The sequence below is a fragment of the Arachis hypogaea genome, chromosome 16, assembly GCF_003086295.3.
Source record: "Arachis hypogaea cultivar Tifrunner chromosome 16, arahy.Tifrunner.gnm2.J5K5, whole genome shotgun sequence".
NCBI lineage: Eukaryota > Viridiplantae > Streptophyta > Magnoliopsida > Fabales > Fabaceae > Arachis > Arachis hypogaea.
The window spans coordinates 10,458,437-10,479,758 of NC_092051.1; the positions used below are offsets into that span (position 1 = coordinate 10,458,437).

The 21,322-nt window shown below is 30.1% G+C and overlaps 1 protein-coding gene and 1 pseudogene across 1 annotated transcript; both read left to right on the forward strand.

Moving 5' to 3' along the window:
• The first annotated feature begins 661 nt into the window (after positions 1-661).
• On the forward strand, positions 662-2,620 carry LOC112758628 (peroxidase 3-like; annotated as a pseudogene).
• A 31-nt stretch (positions 2,621-2,651) lies between these two features.
• On the forward strand, positions 2,652-3,081 carry LOC112756614 (endoglucanase 25-like). Its single transcript, XM_072220346.1, has 2 exons — positions 2,652-2,811; positions 2,894-3,081. Exons 1-2 carry the CDS (start codon positions 2,652-2,654, stop codon positions 3,079-3,081), a joined length of 348 nt encoding a protein of 115 aa, XP_072076447.1.
• The last annotated feature ends 18,241 nt before the right edge of the window (positions 3,082-21,322 follow it).

Sequence of the window (21,322 nt, forward strand, 5' to 3'; positions counted from 1 at the left end):
AATTAAGATATTACACTACTATATGATTCATTTATTCAGAAGTTAACTATACAACTTAATCTTCGACTCTCTGATGAGAGGGGAGGACATACTAAGTCCAAGTCAAATCAAACATAAATAAAAGCTTTATATGAAGGTTGACATGCCAATTACAATTAATTAATTAAGCTTATGGTGTAACGGAAATGCATATAATTAAAGCTGGCATGCTATATTATGAATTTACATAAATTGAATAGAATTAGTAAAAAATAATTCCATTTTTTTATTAAAAATAGAGAGATTAGAAGTTTTGAATTCGCAACTTTTAAGTGAATATGGAAAGATGATGTCATCTGAACTATAACTCATTGGCAAAAAAATAATTTTATTGCCAAACATGAAAAATAGTTTTTTTACCTTTGATTTATCATCCTTTTATTTTCGGTTAAATTACAATTGTTTTTAATATTTATAATTTTTTAAAAAATATTTTTAACATTTAATTTTATCACTTACGTTTTTAATTTATTTAATTTTATTTTTAATATTTTTTATTTATATCAAAATTATTTCTAGACGCTTTTAAGTTTGTCCCTAATATATTAAATAGAATTAACATCAAAAAATAATTTTAACATAAATAACAAATATTAAAAATAAACTAAAAAGTCACAAATAACATGGTAAAGAAACATACTTTACTCTTTATTTTAATATATTTTCATTATTCAATGGTAGGTGATTAGGTACTTATTATCCTAACGCAACTAGCCACAATACATGCATGCAACGATTTAAACTACAGATTAAGATATAGTATATAGAATAATGCTTATCTGGTATTGCATTTCAAAGTTGACATGAGATGCCTATAAAAAGGAGCAACTACATTGTAGTTCAACATTCCATTCTTCAGTTACAAATAATATAGTACTATATTGCACATAGAAGCTAAGGTGAAATAATCAAGAGCATAATCATGAAGACAACATCTTTCCTCGTAGCTTGTGTGTTACTGTCTTGTTTCCTTGGGGCTTGCCACGGAGGCGACCTTAGGAAAAATTTCTATAGAAATTCCTGTCCTCAAGCTGAAGCTATTGTTAAGACCAAAATCCAACAACACGTTGCTGCAAGGCCTGAATTGCCAGCCAAATTGATTAGGATGCATTTTCATGACTGTTTCGTCAGGGTAATTAAACATCTTATTTCCATTTTATACTAACATCGACCTTGAATTCTTAAAACATTTAATTTAGATGTACTGTGAGTATATCTGTCACATTTGAAACTACTGTTTCAGGGTTGTGACGGGTCGGTTTTGTTAGACTCAACTGTCACAAACAAAGCGGAGAAGGATTCTATTCCTAATTTATCATTGGCTGGCTATGATGTCATTGATGATAATAAAAGCAGAAATTGAAGCAAAATGTTCCGGAATTGTATCTTGTGCTGACATTCTCTGGCATTGGCAACTAGAGACGCTTTTTCTGTCCGAGTAAATTAAATCCAACTAATTCATATATATATATAGAGTCTTAATATGTAGTAATTAATATATAAATGTTCAATAAAATTTGCAGTTTAATAATGTGCCTCTGTGGGAAGTGCTTACTGGTAGAAGAGATGGGAGAGTGTCCACAGCAAGTGAAGCCTTGGCCAATCTCCCACCACCTTTCTTCAACTTCACCCAGCTCAAACAAAGCTTCGAAAGTAAAAAACTCACCGTGCATGATCTCGTTGTATTATCAGGTACAGTTTTGTTCCATAGCATTTTTGGTAACTATAAGTGTAACCAAAATATTTTTGTAAATATAAGTGTAACCAAAATATTTTTGGTTATATAACATTGTTCTATGTATACGTATACGGTATTATTGATCTATACGATAATATTTATAAATATAATTTATTTTCGTCAAATTTATTATTAAGATTGATTCTCGATAGAAAATAGTATCCAAATTTGTTCCAAGGCTAACTGCATTGGCTATATGTATATATGTAGGTGCACACACAATTGGAGTAGGGCATTGCAATCTCTTCAGCAATAGGCTTTTCAATTTCACTGGAAAAGGTGATCAAGATCCTTCACTAAACCCCACATATGCTGACTTCTTGAAGACAAAATGCCAGGCACTAAGTGACACAACCACAACGGTGGAGTTGGATCCTAATGGCTCCACCAAATTTGACAATGACTATTATAACATCCTTGTACAGAACAAGGGTCTGTTCCAATCAGATGCTGCGCTTCTAACAACAAAGACATCAAGGAACATTGTCAATGAATTGCGTAACCAAAACAAGTTCTACACGGAGTTTGGACAATCAATGCAGAGAATGGGAGCCATTGAAGTCCTCACTGGCTCTGCTGGGGAAATTAGGCATAAGTGTTCTGTTGTCAACTCCAATTAATTAATCATTTAAAAAAAAAAAAAAAAACTAAATTTGTTTCTTTGGTTTTGATTTCATTTCATTATTTGATTAATGTTGCCGGTGTTGTGAAATTGTTCTCTTGGAATTTGGCTTCCTTTTTTGCTTTCTTTTGAAATGTGCATGGTTTCTGGAGTTTGATAATGTAACATGTAATGTGTAACTGTGTAAGTTTACACACACAAAAAATTCCATTATTTTTCAATTCTAAGTTGCTTCTCTTTATAGTTTATCTAATGAGCGGAGGTAAATTCTACCGTTCAGAAGCATTGGAGGATTTTGCTAGGACTCAGGTGGATTACATACTTGGGAAGAATCCAGAGAAGATGAGCTATGTGGTTGGGTTTGGAGAGAGGTACCCTGAAGAAGTTCACCACATGGGTGTATCTATTATGAGTGAGAGGGGGAAGAAGTATGGTTGTGGTGGTGGATGGAAGTGGAGGGACAGAAGGAAACTGAATCCGAATGTGATTTGTAGGAGCCATGGTTGGTGGTCCTGATAAGCTGGATGGTTTCAATGACTTGCGTTCCAACTATAACTACACTGAACCAACTCTTGCGGGGAATTCGGGTCTTGTTCCGGCGCTTGTGGCTTTGTCACAGAATGCCACTCCAAATGGAATGATAGATCACAACACCATATTCTATTCTGTTCAACTCCCTTGACATTACTTGAGTTGCAAGAAACATTAGAACTTGTTTTTATGTTTGTTTGCAAAAAGAAGATGCTAGCCTACTCTTCTTTCTACTTTCAACTTTACTATTTATTTTTTCCACCCTTTAAAAAAGAAAACTTCTGAATTGACTGAATTAATAGAATGTATATTGGTAACTGTATTCTTCCTATTTGTTTCATGTGAAGGGTCAACGTGTTAGACAATAAAATATGAATGTAAGTTTGTTATGAATTTGATGTTATCATAATAACAATAAATAATATCTGATCAACTCAAGACTCAAGTCCTTTCTGCCTGTTCTTTAAATCCCATTCAAAAAGTTTAGTGGCCAAAGGAATATAAATTTTAGGATTCTTTGTTCATTCAAAGACAAGGGTTTGTTGGAAATGCACAAATTATTAACGAATAATGATTGCCTACAATTATTTATGTTTGTCTATAACTATGCTTGGTATAGAGGAACTTTTTATTATGAGGAATGCTAGGGGCAGCAACTTTGTGATTTGTAGTCATCAAATAGCTATCAATGATGGTTTTAATGGTGTGAGATGGGTGTGAGATTTCATCCAATGGCTCTCTTTTCTTTGCTGGTTACATACTGGTCAGAATTTAACAAAGTTGCTGACCCCTTAGACTTTTCTTTTTATTATTTTACTGTAGGAGTTCTATGCAATATTAAAAATGAAACAAATTCTTAGTGAGTTGTGAATATGTATCACTTACTTGGTCTCATTAAGTACCTGAACAAAATAACCAAATGGAAAGATTCTAACACAATGTAAACTTGTAAAATTCATTTCGGAAAAAACTAAAAATAAAAAGTAATTTCGAACACAATTCTTTGCAAAAAAGAATAAAGTCATCTTGGGCAATTTTTATAAATTACGTTTTTAAATAAGCAACAGGTTTGCAGTTTCATGTAACTGGCATTTGATATTAGACAATAACAACTTAGACTTTATTCCACTCCAAACAATATAAGTTTAAGCAGTTAAGTTCGTTTCTAACACCCTCCAACAAAATTTACAAATAGATATCAAAATGTATAAAAAAAATTGCAAAAAATAAGCATCCTTCATAAAATAGACAATCTTGTTACTCTTCTCGAGTTTAGGAGTCAGATCACCGGCCTGAAGAAAAGTATTAAATTATGTAGCAAATAAGACATCTTAAAGGCAATATTATCAGTGTAACATTTCCTAAGATCTCTTAAATTGGTAAAAACTATCCCAACTGATGTGGATATAGTATGACTTGCAACTATGACCCCAATACTTGCTTAATAAATTACAATAAGAAATAAATGTTAGAGCACAGAAATAAAACGCGAACCATTCAATACTTTTTACTTTTTTAGTAGGCTTGCCCAATTGAAGATAAAATTCTATAATGTATTTTAAATTATGACAAATAATTCTAATTGCTTAAATGTTTTTTACTTTGACAAATTATTCGCATTCTATATTAAATTTTCGCTTATAGTTTTCTACTTTTCTCTCACTTTCTCATTTTCCCCTCCATTATTAATATTATCAATCAACAAAATCAAACAGGAAACTAAGAAAATAAATTTTAATAATTACAAACCTTAGGCATTCTTCAAAAAACAGGATAGTTTTATTGCTCTTCTTTCCGAATTTGAAATTTATGATCACTTGCCTCAAGAAAACTAATCAATTATGCAGCAATAACACACCATGAAAGTAATATTATAGGGTTAAATTACCATTTTGGTTTTCAGTCCTAGATGATTTATCTTTTGGTTTATGTATTACTATTTGATGCATTTTTATCTAAACTCTAGAGTCTAGAGTTCTTTTTTGAATATGTATTACTATATTTGGTGCATTTTATCAAATTGACATTATTTTTTGGAACGCTAAAAAATCTTTTCTTTTTCGAGTCATTTTATTTGGTGTACATATTTGAGATCATTTTGGAGTATATACAAATAAAATTCATATAAAAACAAAGATTATTAAGTCAACTGTATTTATTAAAAATAAACATAAATAGACATATAGTTCAAATTTGATAAACAAAAATATAAAATAAACCTGCTAATACTGAAAAGCTTGTACAAAAGGTCAGTAATAACGTTATCTCCTGTTACACAGACCTGTATAATAATTGGCAAAATTTGGTTACTTCAGTAATCATACATTTACAGTAAAGACTGCTTAAAAAAAACCATAATAATTAAAAAAATTACTATTTTTTCAGCAAAATGTGGGACTTTTTAGAGTATGGGAGTTTTCATTTGAAGAAAAAAAAGAATTAAACTCACCAAAATATATTTACATTAAAATGTTAATAAATCTAAATTTATTAGTATTTTATTCTTTAATCAACGGTCCAGATTAACCATCTAGAACCTTCATTACAAATATCTATCCTACCACAACTTTCTAAATACTTCTAGATTATTCCATACTACTATTCATATTTCTATATACATCCACAATCTTCTAGAATACTCTATGACCTTCCAGAGTCTTCTAAAACTTTCTAGAGTATTCCAAGACCTTCTAGGATATTCTAGAACATCCCGGAACCATCTAGAGCATTTTCAAACACTTCAGAAAATTATACAAACACGGTTAAATCTAACCTTCTAAAATTTACCGTGACATTCTCCCCCACCTAATGCGCAGACATCCTCATTGCGTTCTGTTCATGATAGCGCTCTAGGTGTTCTTGGAATTGTCACAAATCTTCACGAGCTTCCCAACTAGTTTTAGTTATTAGGAGCCCTTTCCACTTGATCAAGTATTGGATACTTTGTGGTACCCCTATTCGTTGCACGACGTGATTAGCTAAGATATCTTCGATTTCCTTATCAAAGGATTTAATCACCACAGGCGGAGCAGGACTCGAGTCACCTCTACTTGGTTCATCTTGCTCTTTGTGATATGGTTTAAGCATACTCACATGGAAGACCGGGTGGATCTTCATAGAGGGAGGGAGTTGTACTTTATAAGTAACCTCCCTTACACGTCTAATGATCTCAAATAGCCCTTTGTATTTGCGGATTAATCCCTTATGAACCTTGCGAAAGGCTTTTAATTGTTGTGAAAGAAGTTTAATCATTAACTTGTCTCCCACTTGATAGCTTGCATGCCTCCTCTTCTTATCTGCCCATTTCTTCATCTTCTTTACAACTTTGTCGAGGTAAGAACGAGTGACATCTGCTTATTCTTCCCAAGACTTAATCATATGATAAGCTCCAGGGCTCTTCCTGAGTAAGAGGAAGAAAGAGAGTGTGGTGTAAGCGGCTGTTGTCCAGTCACAATCTCGAATGGACTCTTCCCCGTGGACTCGCTCCTTTGCAAATTGTATGAGAATTGAGCAATGTCAAAGAGTTTTGTCCAGTCCTTCTTATTAGCGCTTACAAAATGCCTCAAGTAAGGCATTCACTCTCTCAGTCTGCCCATTGGTTTGAGGATGAAATCTTGTTGAAAAATGAAGCTCTGACCCAAGGAGTTTGAACAGCTCTGTCTATAGTCGTCCTGTGAAACGTGGATCTCGATCACTAATGATGCTCTCAAACAATCCCTAGTACTTCACCACATTCTTGAAGAATAGTCGTGCTGCTTTCTCTACAGTGCAGTCAGTAGGAGTAGGAATAAAGGTAGCATACTTCAAAAATCGATCCACTATCACAAGAATAGATCCAAACCCCTCAGACTTCGATAAGGCAGAGATGAAATCTGGAGAGACACTTTTCCACGGTTGCCCTGATGGAGGCAGAGGTTCCAACAATCCACTTGGTGTCTTGTTTTCAATTTTATCTTGTTGGCACACAAGATAAGTCTTCACATAGCTTTTCACTTCATCTCTCATTTGAGGCCAATAATAAGAAGATTCAATGAGTGCCAAGGTCCTTCGCTGACCTTGGTGACCATCTCACTTGGTATCGTGGTATTCTCTCACTAATTTTCTTCTTAGATTTTCCCATTTAGGGACGTATAGTCTTCTTCCTTTGGTGTAGAGAAGGTCGTCTTCTAGCCAAAATCGTTTGGTCTTACCTTCTCTAGCCAACTCCACCAACTTCTTGGCTAATGGATCATGAAACAACCCTTCCTTGATGGTATGCACAATATCTCCTTCGACCATGGAAATGGCTACCAACTCAGCCTTGCGACTCAGCGCATTTGCTACCACATTAGTCTTGCCAGACTTGTATTAAAATTCGAAATCAAACTCAGCTAAGAAATCTTGCCACCTAGCTTGTTTGGGGCTTAATTTCTTCTGAGTTTGGAAGTAGCTTGTAGCCACATTGTCTGTCTTGACGATAAAGTGTGAACCAAGTAAGTAGCGACGCTAAGTTCTTAGACAATGCACCACGTAGTCATCAATTTCTCTTGAACGGTGTATCGTCTCTCTGTATCATTCAACTTGCAACTCTCAAAGGCAATAGGATGTCCTTCTTGCATTAGAATCCCTCCAATAGCATAGTCAGAAGCATCAGTGTAGATTTCAAATACCTTTTAGTAGTCGGGCAGTGCTAGTACTGCTCCTTCTGTGATAGCAGCCTTCAACAAATCAAAGGCTTTTTGACACTCCTTTGACCATTCCCAAGAGTGATTTTTCTTGAGAAGATCAGTTAATGGTGAAGCCTTAGCGAAGTTTCCCTTGATAAATCTCTGATAGTAATTAGCCAACCCAAGGAATGACCTCAATTCAGATACCTTGTTTAGCGGCTCCCACTCTTTAATAGCCTTCACCTTTTTTTTGATCCATGCACAGAGTTCCATCTCTAATGATGTGTCCCAAAAAGTGGACTTCGTCCCTTGCAAAGGAACACTTTTCCTTCTTCACATATAGGTTATTCTCTCACAAGATCTTGAACATGGTTCGTAAGTGTTTTACATGTTCCTCCAAGGTATTACCATAGACAACAATGTCATCCAAGTAAACCACTATAAACCGATCAAGATAAGGTAGAAAGATCTCTTTCATCAAGGTACAGAAGGTCACAGGAGCATTGGTCAAGCCAAAAGGCATCACCAACCACTCATATGATCCATACCTCGTGACACACGTGGTCTTAGACTCATCACCATCGGCAATCCTCACTTGGTGATATCCTGACTTCAAATCCAGCTTTGAGAACCACTTGGCTCTACCAAGTTGATCAAACAAATCGGCTATCAAAGGAATAGGGTATTTGTTCTTGATGATTACCTTGTTAAGTGCTTCATAGTCGATGCATAGTCTCAATGAACCATCATGCTTCTTTTGGAACAAGACTAGTGCGCCATAAGGTGCCTTCGATGGACGGATGAACCCAACATCTAGCAAATTCTTGAGTTGCTTCTTCAAATCCTCAAGTTCTGGCGGTGCCATCCTATAAGGTGCTGAGGCAGGCAGCTTTACTCCGGACTCAAATCCAATTTTGTGGTCCACCTTCCTCCTAGGTGGTAGTTGTTTTAGTAACTCGGGAGGCATCACATCCTTATTTTCTTCAAGAACTTCCTTAATTTCGGGAGGAACGTCTTCTCTTTCAGATGTTGACTCCTCTTGTAATAGAGCCAAATATGTAATCTCTCCCATCTTGAACCCTTTCTTGAGTTGCATAGCAAAGAGTATCGGTAGTCCTCCAACTTTAGAGACTGTAGGGACCATACATGGAGACCCTTTCTCCATGACGCATACTATGTCGTAGTATGGCATAGGTATTATATTTGCCTTCCTTTGCAAATCGAGCCTGATGACTATTTTAAAATTGTCCATGAGTGCTACTGAGAAATCCACAAGACCTTCCAAGAACCAAGAGTCATCTCGACCCCTTTTGCTACTACTCCCTTAAGGGGTTCACCCTTGGTATTCACGGGTTTGAACCAGCTATTCTTTTTTGTGATCTTCAACCCAAGCCTCCTTGCTTCATCAGGCGTGATGAAGTTGTGTGTAGTGCCAGTGTCGATCATACCCATGACGGGTTTTTCATTAATAAAGGCTTTGACATACATCAAGCCTTTGTTTTCTGTAGTCCTTGTCTCTTTTCCCTTCACAGCATTCATGTGTTGGATAGATCCAACACACTCAGTTACTTGATATTGAGCCTCTCGTTCCTCGGCGATAGATGCCAGAGTCCCTAACTTAGGGCAGTCCTTCATTTGGTGTGGTCCCTAGCACACAAAGCATCCTCCTTTGGGCACGAAAGCCTTTTTATTTTCCTTGTACTCTTTCTTTGAAGAGTATTTTCCTTCCTTCTTAGTTGAGAAACTCTTCCCTTTGTCTCCCCCACCTTTAGTAGAACTAGGGTTAGAGGAAGACTTGGGATTCGAGTCCCCCTAATGATACCTAGTGAGTGATTCGGCCACCACGATGGCTTCATCAACATCCTTAACATTCCTTCTTTGTAGTTCTTGCTTTGTCCAAGGTTGGAGTCCATCAATGAAGAAGAACAATGCATCCTCTGATGCTACGTTGGGGATTTGAAGCGTGAGAGTAGTGAACTCCTTTACGTAGTCGCTAATCGTACTCTTGTGTTTCAACTCCCTCAACTTCTTCCTTGCTTCATAAACCACATTCTCAGGGAAGAATTGTCTTTTCAACTCCCTTTTGAAATCTTCCGATATGGCTATGTTGCAAGTACCCTTTTTCATAGCACACTTTCTCCTCCACCACAAAGTAGCATTATCAAAAAGATAGGGGGCTGCAGTGTGTACCTTTATTGTTTCTTCGACCACCCCTTGGCCTTCAAAGTACCTCTCCATTTGCCATAGGAAGTTCTCCACCTCTCGAGCATCCCTCGCACCCTTGAACTCCTTTGGCTTTGCGAGATCAATCTTTGTCGTCTCCCTTATAATGATTGGTCGAGATTTCGCCTCCTCAAACCAAACTCGAACTTCCTCAAATAACTTCAAGGAATTCTCAAGCTTCTCTTCAATTTGGAGCATGCTTTCTTTGAAAGCTTCTAGTTCTCCTAACACATGAGCCTCAAGAGTCTCCTTGTCATGTTCTTCCTTTGGAAGCGCTCATCCATAGAGGATAGAACATTCTCCAACATAGAAACTCTCTCTTTTAAGAAGTTAGAGTTCTTACCTCTAGCCTCACTTGAAGAGCGCACCATCTTGCTTCCCCATTGAGAAGGAATAGTATCCCTTCCCCTTTGAGACTCAACATACTCCACGGTTACACTAGAAGCCATACCCACAAACCATTTGTGCTCCCTCTCGAACCTTGCTCTGATGTCAAATTGTCACGGCCTTGGACACACACTCCAACGCTACCGTGCCAGCACTCGAACTTACTCAACCTCTTAAGTTAAGACCAAGTCAGCCTCACCCTCAATACTTAGCAAGAAATCTAAGTACACAAGAGAATACAAGAGAAAGGAAGCTTTGGTGGAAAGAACACTTTATTACTCGAGTGTTTTTTTTTTTACAAATGACTCGCACACACGACTCACACTAACTCTCACCTTCTATTTATAGTCATCCACCTCCTCAATGGATGGTTAGGATTAAATCTAATCAACAGTCCAGATTAACTATCTAGAACTTTTATTATAAATATTTATCATACCACAACTTTCTAAATACTTCTGAATTATTCCATACTACTATTCATATTTTCATATACATCCACACTCTTCTAGAGTACTCTATGACCTTCCAAAGTCTTTTAAAACTTTTTAGAGTATCTTCTAGGATATTTTATAACGTTCCGAAACCATTTATAACATTCTCAAACGCTCTAAAAAATTATACAAATACCATTAAATCTAACATTCTAAAATTTAGAGTGACACTAAAACCTAGTTTGCGTACCACGTTCTCGTTAGTGATTGGTAATCCTTGTTTAATTAAACAAAAAAAAAAGAAAAAAACGTACTCGGGTTATTTATAACACTAGCTTAATTAGCTATGGTTCCTTAATTTTTGGGTCTGGGTCACATCCACAATTTTGTATAATGTTCATTGTATATATGAATCATCGTCTCAAAGATTGATGATGATAGATGAACTATGTATGAAGGTTATTTTGAAACAATGACATGGATAACATTGGTTCTAGCAGCAAATTAAATTAAAGTAATTACCCTCAAAGCGCAATATCAACAATTTCCTACCAAATTCAGTTGGAATCACCCTCTGTTGAGCTTTATTCTCATCCTCCTCCACCGACAAACTAACACAAGATAATTTAGTCGTAATTAAAAATATTATTTATATATTAAAATCAGTCAATATATTTATGTATAAATATATATATTGTTTAATTTATTTTTAATATATATTTATATTCTAATATATATTTTATATTAATAATTAATTTTAATAACTAATTTTAATCTACACTTAGTATTATTCAATAATAACAATATATATACACTAAGGACTATAAAGTTACATTGTATGATGCATGCTACAATACTAACATATGAAATATCGCAAATACTTCAATATGATTTTATAATTTTTTTATATAAGGATGCTTTTTTTTAATTATTAGATAATAAATTATATAATTTAATTTTAATATATTATAAAAATATTTTTTTATTTAAAAATATTGCTATTTTTTTTAAATTATTGTTTTTTTTTTATAAATCACGTTTTTAAAATGAGACTAAATAAATATTATCATAACATCTTTATTGGACTAAGTATCATGAAATAAACCCTAAATTAATTGAACACCAATTAATCAACTTGTTTATGCCAACAACCAGCCTTTTTTCTTTCTTTCTATATCAAGATTATTAAAACAAAAAAATTGACTCTAAGTCATGCCTTATTAGCACTAGTACAATACTAATACTCAGTTATCAAGATATATACATCTTTGTTAATTTCTTTTAATTATTTTGAAGTTTACCACCACGTTCAGTTCAACCATTATTATTGTTAACTATGATCTTTTTGAAATTGAAGATTCTTTCTTTCTTTCCTTCTTTGACTTGAATTGAATTAAAAAATTACATGTAAGACTTGACTTAGCTAACGATTAGGATCAATTTAAAGATGATATGATTATATGATTAGTAGTGTTAGCTTCATCTTCTTTTAGGAATAAAGTAATTACTGCAAATGATATATAACTAGAATGGGAATGCTAGTAATATTGATGAATTATTAATTAATCATACATGATTATATTAAATACAATCATATAATATGTTTATAAAAAATCAATTTAAATCAATTATATATATATAGTAATTAATTTAGTGATCGAATTTTATTGTGCATCTAACAGTTTTATAATTTATATTTTAATTTTATAATAATAGCGGTCAACATATAATTATGCAATCATGTTATAAATATACTAAAAATCAATCCCTAATTAACTATCTTATATAGAAATACAAATTTTACGTTTTATAAAATAAATTTATTACAATGTTCGTAAATAAATTTGATTATTCGGATAACTAATTATTTAATTAAAAAAAATACATCTACATATACAAATATATAAGAATTGATTTTTAGTGTAGAGAGTACATTGTTATAAAAAATATTTTGTAAAAACATTAAATTGCTTTTTTAAAAAAAATTAGTTTGTGAATTTAAATTAGTTCTTTATTTTTTAATATTCAAAATTTAAAATTTTGTTTCGTCAAAGGTGATTAAACCAATAAAATTACAACAGGGATTATAAATTAAATTAATTTAAATTATATTTCAAATTATAATAGTTTAAGAAAAGAAATTTTGCAAATACTATTGAATAATTAGAAATAATAATTAAACAATCAAATAAGATGTGAGTATTATAATGTGAATCTAAACAATTGAATAGAAAATTGCTATTAATAAAAAAATATCAAATGAAATGATTTCCTAAAACTAATAGAACCTCAATTTTGGGTAATTCAGTGAGTAAATATTATACACCTCCACATTATCTCCAATGATAATATTCTTTAGTGGGATAAGAGTAGGAACGAGACCAAAAATTTGAATGTTGTCATTATAGTGAATACGAAAAATGCTATATTCTTTGTTTTCACGATCATGGAAGGCAAGGTAATCATGAGACGTGGTTAATGAAGAATTAATATTTCCGTCAGAACTTACGAAAATGGGAGTCCAAGATTCTCCAACTCCATATCTTTTCATCATCCATATTGTGATTGGCTCATTAAAATATATAATGCAAAGAAAACCCTGAATTCATATATGTCAACTCTTGGACCCTCATCGTCGGTATAGAAAAGGATTGGAACCTCTCCTTGTCGAAATCGAAAGCCCATATCGACGCATTGCCATCAACATCGTTACCAATCCAATGAAGTGTCCATTTAAATAAACAGCAGATCTCGATATAGATATCAAATTCTTGGATAATCCACCTCAATATTTATCCATGTTGTCGATATTCCAACTCTGAGCATTTCAACAACCATAGGATGATCATGTTTAAAGATAAGGATGATTCTCATTACCTTGTATTGGTTTGTTTTTGGGTGAAAACCAAAACCTCGAGATATTTCGCACTCGCAGGGTTTTAGGATTGGAGGGTGTTTTGGAAGTCTTATGAACTCACCTGTTATTGGGTTGCAAACAAGTGAAATGTCTATATTATTTGACCAACTCAAATAAAAAAGACCATTACAAATACGCACATCCACATGCACATTAGCATAAACTTTTGTATCAATGAGAGGCATGTTCACATTAGCATAAACTTTTGTACCAAGGAGAGGAATTTCAAATTTAGGATCAAGTTTTATACTGCTGCTATTGGGTTTTAGGACCTCAAACACACCGCTGAAGAATGGATTGTTTTTCCTTTCATGCCATTCAATTCGGTCATATTCAACAAGGTGAAAGAATCTTGAATGCTTGCGTCGGATCATCAGGGCAGGAAGTGTATAAGTAAGGAGTAACTTGGCAAAGTTTGGATTAGAAATCAATGTGTTCCAATGCTTGCAAACACATCTACAAATCAGAACAGACTTTATGGGAAGTCTAACAAAAATATCGGTAATTATATCGGCTGGAAGACCGGCAAAATAAGACTTTTGTAGTTGGAGTTTCCTGACAATTAAGTAAAGAATAATTTAGAAGAAGAGATACAAAAAATTCACGGCGTTGTTTTGTGTTACTCCATGAAAAAATAAAATATGACTTACCTCATCCACCGCACAAAGAAGGATTGGAAAAGGAATTTGATCATTTTACCGGTACTCTCGCGTGACAATGATTGTTGGGAGAAGTTAGGCACCCAAGTGAAATTGATGCTTTCAAAGGGAAGTTTACTGATTTTTATAACCTAGATTAATGTGAAAATCAGCTACTACTTTTAGAGAAAGTACGTGGAGCTAATGATTTTAATCGGCTTAAAAAGGAATGTATTTCAAAAATTAAAAAAGAGATTTTTAATTAATTATTCAATAATTACTTAAATTCAGATTTTGAAATTTAAAAAATTAAGATTAGTAGTTAAACTCATTTACACTACATATAATCTCTATACTCAAATCTTAACAGAGTTGTCATCCTCCGTCTGCTATTTATACTTGCTCTGCGCCTCATAGTCCCCCTCAAGATTGCAAAAAACTGAACCATTCAATGAACTGATAGAGTAACTGGTTCAATAATTTAAAGGTTTAATCGAGATTTAACTGAAATTTAATTAGTTTAATTAAATATATAATAAAATTATTAAAAATTTAATATATAATTTTAAATATTTAAATTTAATAAATTTTAAGTTAATAAAATTTAAAACTATAGTTAAAAATTAACAAATTACTTCAGCCATCAAATTTTATAACTAACAAAAATTAAAATAAACAAAATGACAAATCAAAATTTAGAAAAATAAACATATTTATCTCAGAATTTTTAAAATTTCATACTCCACCACAGCACATTAATTCAGAAATGATAAATAGATAAAATATATATTATAGATATTGTGAACTAATATAATATAAAATATTAATTCAATTATTGTGAAAAAAAATTCTTAAAATATGAATTGGATAACAAACTAATATTTTTATTAGTTTTGTTATTTTTATTAGTTTTTATTTTGTTATAAAGTGAACAATAAATAAATTTAGAATTCTTTAATCTCTCTTGTACTTTTTTATTTCTAATATTTAATTATATTTTTATCTTTATAGTAATAATAATAATAATAGTAATACAAATACAAATAGAATTATGTTCTGTGAGAATTTTGTACGAGAGTGTGTGTGAAACTGTGAATCCGAGTGCATGAAAAGTCAACTTTGTGAGTGATTACACAATGTCTACGTGAGAAAGAAAGGAAGAGAGAGATTTGAATCCACCTATTAATGTGGAGGAGGACTTGGTGATATTAGAGGAAGAGGATGTTAAAGAAGGTTTTGGCATTGGAATATTAGAAGGAGTGTTTATCGCAATTTGAAATCATCCTGAAACTTTCGGATCAAGTCACATGAGGACAAGGTTTTTCAGTTTTTCTTTGTAAAGAGGCTGATCTCAAATAATTAATTTTAAAATTTATTGCCTAAAAAATCATCTTAAATTATGAATTTAATTGTGTAACTTTTTTTATATTGCATCAAAATTAAACTCTTATATCTATTGTTTTTAAAATTATTTATATTATGAATGTGTAAAATAATTTTTTCTGATTTAATAATATATAATTAAATGCATATGCATGCAAAATAACTTTAGACTAATAATTTGTGAAAATTAAATACATATTAAAAAATCAAAATAAAATTTAGAATAATGATGATAACTTAAATCTATTATATGCTTCTAATTTTTTTTATAACAGCTGCAATATCCCTTTGTTTATGTCCAACACTAATTAGACTTTGTATAATGTTCATTGTATGTATGAATCATCATCTCAAATATTGATGATGATGATGATAATGATAGATGAACTATGTATGAGGTTATTTTGAAACAATGACATGGATAACATTGGTTTTAGTAGCAAATTAAATTAAAGTACTTACCCTCAAAGCGCAATATCAACAATTTCCTACCAAATTCTGTTGGAATCACTCTCTGTTGAGCTTTATTCTCATCCTCCTCCACCTACAAATTAAACCAACACAAGATAATTTAATCGTAACCAAAATGTTATTTATCTACTAAAATTAACTACTAATGTATTAATATATAAATACATATATTATTTAATTTATTTTTAATGTATATTTATATTTTTTCATATATTTTATATTAGTAGCTAATTTTAATTAGTGACTAATTTTAATATACACCTAATATAATTCAATAATAACAATATATATACACTAAGAACTAGAAAGTTACATTGTGTGATCCATGCTACAATACTAGCATATAAAATATCCTAAACACTTCAATAAAATTTTATCATCCTTTTTATATGAAAATGTTTTTTTTTTATTATTAGATGATAAATTATAGAATTTAATTTTAATATATTATAAAAATATTATTTTTATTTAAAAATATTACTATTTTTTAAATTGTTACATTTTTTCTTATAAATCACGTTATTAAAATGAGGCTAAATAAATATTATCATAAAAAATATTTTAGATATTTTTATTGGATTAGACATCATAAAATAAATCCTAAATTAATTGAACACCAATTAATCAACTTTTTTATGCCAACAACCAGCCTTTTTTCTTTCTTCCTACATCAAGATTATTAAAACAAAAAAAAATTTGACTCTAAGCCATGTCTTATTAGCACTAGTACAATACTAATACTCAATTATCAAGATACATCTTTATTAATTTTCTTTAATTATTTTGAAGCTTGCCGCCACGTTCAGTTCAACCATTATTATTGTTAACTATGATCTTTTTGAAATTGAAGATTTTTTCTCTCTTTCTTTTTTTCTTTGACTTAATTAAATTAAGAAACTACACTTAAGACTCGACTTAGCTAACGATTAGGATCAATTTGAAGATGATATGATTATATAATTAGTAGTATTAGCTTCATCTTTTAGGAATGAAGTAATTACTGTAAATGATATATAACTAGAATGCAAATGCTAATAATATTGGTGAATTATTAATTAATCATACACGATTATATTAAATACAATTATATCTATTTATTCTATTATATAAAAATTGAGTTTCTACATTTGATAATGGAATTGATGTGGCATATTTTTTATAGTATTTTTTAATTTATTTTTTAACTAATTAAATATAATTTATTACAATAAATTAATTATATCAACTAATTGATTTGATTAGATATTAAAGTATTATACAATTTAAAATTAGGAAAATTTACCAAAATAAAACATTTAGCTTTCAAAATTACAAAAATGCAATTTTTGCAGTTTGGATACAAAAATGCAACTTTATATAAATCTATGTAAACCGTGAAAGGGGTGCTACAGATTAAAATACGTGTAAACCGCTGGAGGGGTTCCACGGTTTACGTTGACGAAGCTTTTGGGAAGAACTCGTGGCAGAATTCCACAGTTTTGTGAAGATGCAAAAAAGTAAGTGAGTGATGTGATAGTAGAATATCATTTTTATTTCAGTAACAGTGTAATTACCGGTTCATGCATGTGATAGATTGAAATTATATTTTAAATTATTTTTTAAAATTATTTAAATTATAATAATTTGATTAATAAAAAAGTAATATGTTATGTATTGTTTGTTTTTTTAATCTAGTGTTAATTGGATTAACTCTAAAATAGTTATTAATCGATTTTAATAATCTACTTTTTCCATAAATCAGACATATATACTGAATGTGATCATAAATAATATAGTAATAGTCAAATCCACCAACAAATATATTGGCTATTATCACACTATAAAAAAATTAAATATAAAGCTATTAGCACTTATAAATCTATAAATTGCACTGTTTTTGATTCGTGAAAAGGTTTGCTTATCAAATAAACTAATTAAATAAATGGTATTAAGAAAATAAACTAATTAAATTAATTCATATATTTCGTTATCATATTTATTATTTATTAAATAATTTGATATTTACTCCAATCAAATCAAATAATTAATATAATTAACTAAATTAATTAATTGATATAATTAATTATAATTAATCAATTCATATAATTATAATAAATGGTAAGATTTGAATGTGTAATCAAATTAATTAATTGATATAATTAATTAATTATAATTGATTGCTTTAACGAATTAAATAAATAAATAAGGAAACACCTCAAAAGCATGCCATATCAATTTCATCATTAAGTGCAAAAATCTTATTTTATATAATAGAATAAATAGAATAGATAGACAATAAATTATTTTCTTAATTAGTAAATTATGTATTATTATTAAATATTAATTGTAATATTATAATATAATTATAATAAAGATATTTTTCTAAAATAAATTTATTTAGAAAAATATAAATTGGTTATTAATAACTGGTACCATTATCATATAATTATCATATTATTATTTTATTATTATTATTATTATTATTATTTATTATTATTATTATTATTATTAAAATATTAAAAATATTTTGATTGATAATTGATAAGTAGTTTAATAATGTATTAAATATTGATTTTATATAATATAATAAATATATTTTATTAAATTAGTATAATTATCATTATTACTTAAATGCTAATTATAGTATAATATAATAAAAATATTTTTATAAAATAAATTTAGAAGAGAAAATAGTGTATTTCTTTTTGGTGGAAAATGGATTCATGAGGAATCGACATCTCACTTCCATTAGTGGAGAAAACCAGTTTTAGTATATTAAGTAGATTTGTCCTTTTATTTGTTTTACGCTTAAAAAATTGAAAAGATTCTAAAATAATAGTCCAAAATAGGGAGTATATTTGAACTTATTAAAAGAAAAAGCTGAATACACTAAGTGCATGTTTGAGCGCCATTATTTTGATAAAAAAAAAAAGATATTTTTTCTATGGAAAAAGAATCTTCTTTATTTCTAACGTATTTTGGCAAATTTCTAATGATAAAAGTAAAAGCATTAGAAAAAAAAAACATCTTTTTTGAGAAGTTGTAATTTACATTTTTTTTAAAAAAAAAAATTCTTAAAAAAATATTTTTCATGCAATAAATAAATAAAATGTACTTTTATATTGTTATACCCAAACATAATTGATAAATAAAAAGATCTTTTTCCATGAGATACTTAAAACATAAAATTACTTATAAATAATTATCGAAAGTGATTATAAATAAATTAATTATATAATTATCGAAATAAATAATTTAAAAAATATTTACCGTAATAAATATTCCTCCTTATTTCGTTTACACTATAAATGAGATAATTTTGCATGACGCAACACGTGTATAAGTATAAACGAGATACATGTATTTTTTTTTTTAAAAAAAAATTGAAAATAATAAAAAATATTAATAATATCAATAATCCAAAATTTTAGCAAGCAAATTATACCTAAAAAGGTAGGTAGGAGAATTAAAATGATAAGTTTAAATTTGATCAATTGTACTCAAAAAAGGTTATGGAATAGTAATAACCTTTCAATTCTCTTCCCACTTACCCCCATCAATCTTTACTAACAATGGCAAAATGGTTATTTTTATTTTTTTAAATTTAAACATCAATACAAATTTATGTATTGATATAATTTGATAAACAATCTATTTTAAAAGTAAGAGATATTATAAATAATCCCCAAAAATCTATATTTATCATAAAATTAATATGAGACCATATGTAAAAGCCTGATTTTTTACTCTATTGGCTCAATATTTTCATGACAGTACAAAATATGCTTTCTTGATTTGGATAAAATTAATATATAGAACAACTTTAGAAATGATCCAAAGACCAACGTCCTTCAATATATGTAAATAAATCTTGGCTGGACAGTTTTTTCCAGCTGAGAGATTTGTCTTCAGAGTTTGAGATATCTTGAATTTCCTTTTCCCCTCTCTACTACATGTAATTAATTGATTCTTAATTTCATCTCCCTTCTGAGTGGTGTTCCTTATTTTTGTAGAAAAACCAGCAAATTTAGAATAATCTTTGTAGAACTTTCCAACTTCTTCAAGTATCATGAAAGTCATTCCAACCTTTGAGACAAATTGTTCATCGACAACACACCTGGACTGCAAAATAAACTGAAATATTATCATACACAAGACCATTGTGTAATAACAAATGAACCAAAAATTGTGTATTATATGACTTCAGAAACTTCTGCATTCTATCCAAATTCAAGTTCATAAACAACATTGATTTTAGTAAAGAAAGATGAAATTATTCATTATCACTTTAATCAATTGCATTTCATTCCGTTTAATTCAAAATTGTTAAAAGAGTGAACTAAAATATTATAATAACAAGTTCATTATATAATAAGAAATGAATTGAAAAATGTGCATTATTTAAATTCAAAAATTTCTACATTCTATCCAAATTTAAATTAATAAACAACACTAATTTTTATAAAGAAGGATGAAATTATTCATTATCACTTTATTTAATTGCATTTCTATTCCATTCAAATCAAAATTGATTGAACAATGAACCGAAAACATTATCATAACAAGATCATTGTGTAATAACAAATGAACTGAAAAAATGTGATTATCAAACCTCATCCACTTAATTCGATTCAGGATAATAATCCAAATCACTCTTGTTCTGATTTAAACTTGAATCATCATTATTTTGATAAAAATAATACATTCAATTCAAAAAAATAATACACTATTCGATTCAACATAAATGCAGATCAAAAATCAGAGGAATGAAAAAAAATCTGAAGAAGAAAACGAAGAATGGAAATTTTACATTAAAGAGGAAAAAAAATGGAAATTTTACATTCAAGAAAAACAAAGAAGGAAAGCTTTACATTAAAAAATAGAAGCTTTACGTTGAAGTTCTATTATAAGTAAGTGGTGCGATGTGTGAAAGTAAATCATTTGGACGGACTTGGTCAGAGAAATCACTTGGATCTTTAATAAAACAAATTATAAATAACGAGATTAACTTATATGAATGGCAAGGCCACTGTTTGCATTGTGAACTCACAAACTAATTTTTAGTGTATTATTATTTATTTATTTATTTTCAGAGAAAGAGATAGATTGAGGATGGCTCTGTGCATATTGTCAATTGATATGATGGGGGTTCTAATGGCGTTGGTTATTGCTCTAACTCTCATGCTCATATGTTCCTCTCCTCCTAGCAGGGTTGTCGTTCATCATTACCCTTATTACTAATAATTAATTAGCTTCACTTACAATTAATTGAGTCTATGTACATCAGCTAAGACCTAAGATCATGTAATTGTTT

Excerpts from the sequence above, each read along its gene's own strand:
- LOC112756614 (XM_072220346.1), top strand. The coding sequence starts at position 2,652 with ATGAGCGGAGGTAAATTCTACCGTTCAGAAGCATTGGAGGATTTTGCT. Across the intron at positions 2,812-2,893 it reads CATGGGTGTATCTATTATGA|GAGCCATGGTTGGTGGTCCT; the intron begins GTGAGAGGGGGA and ends TGTGATTTGTAG.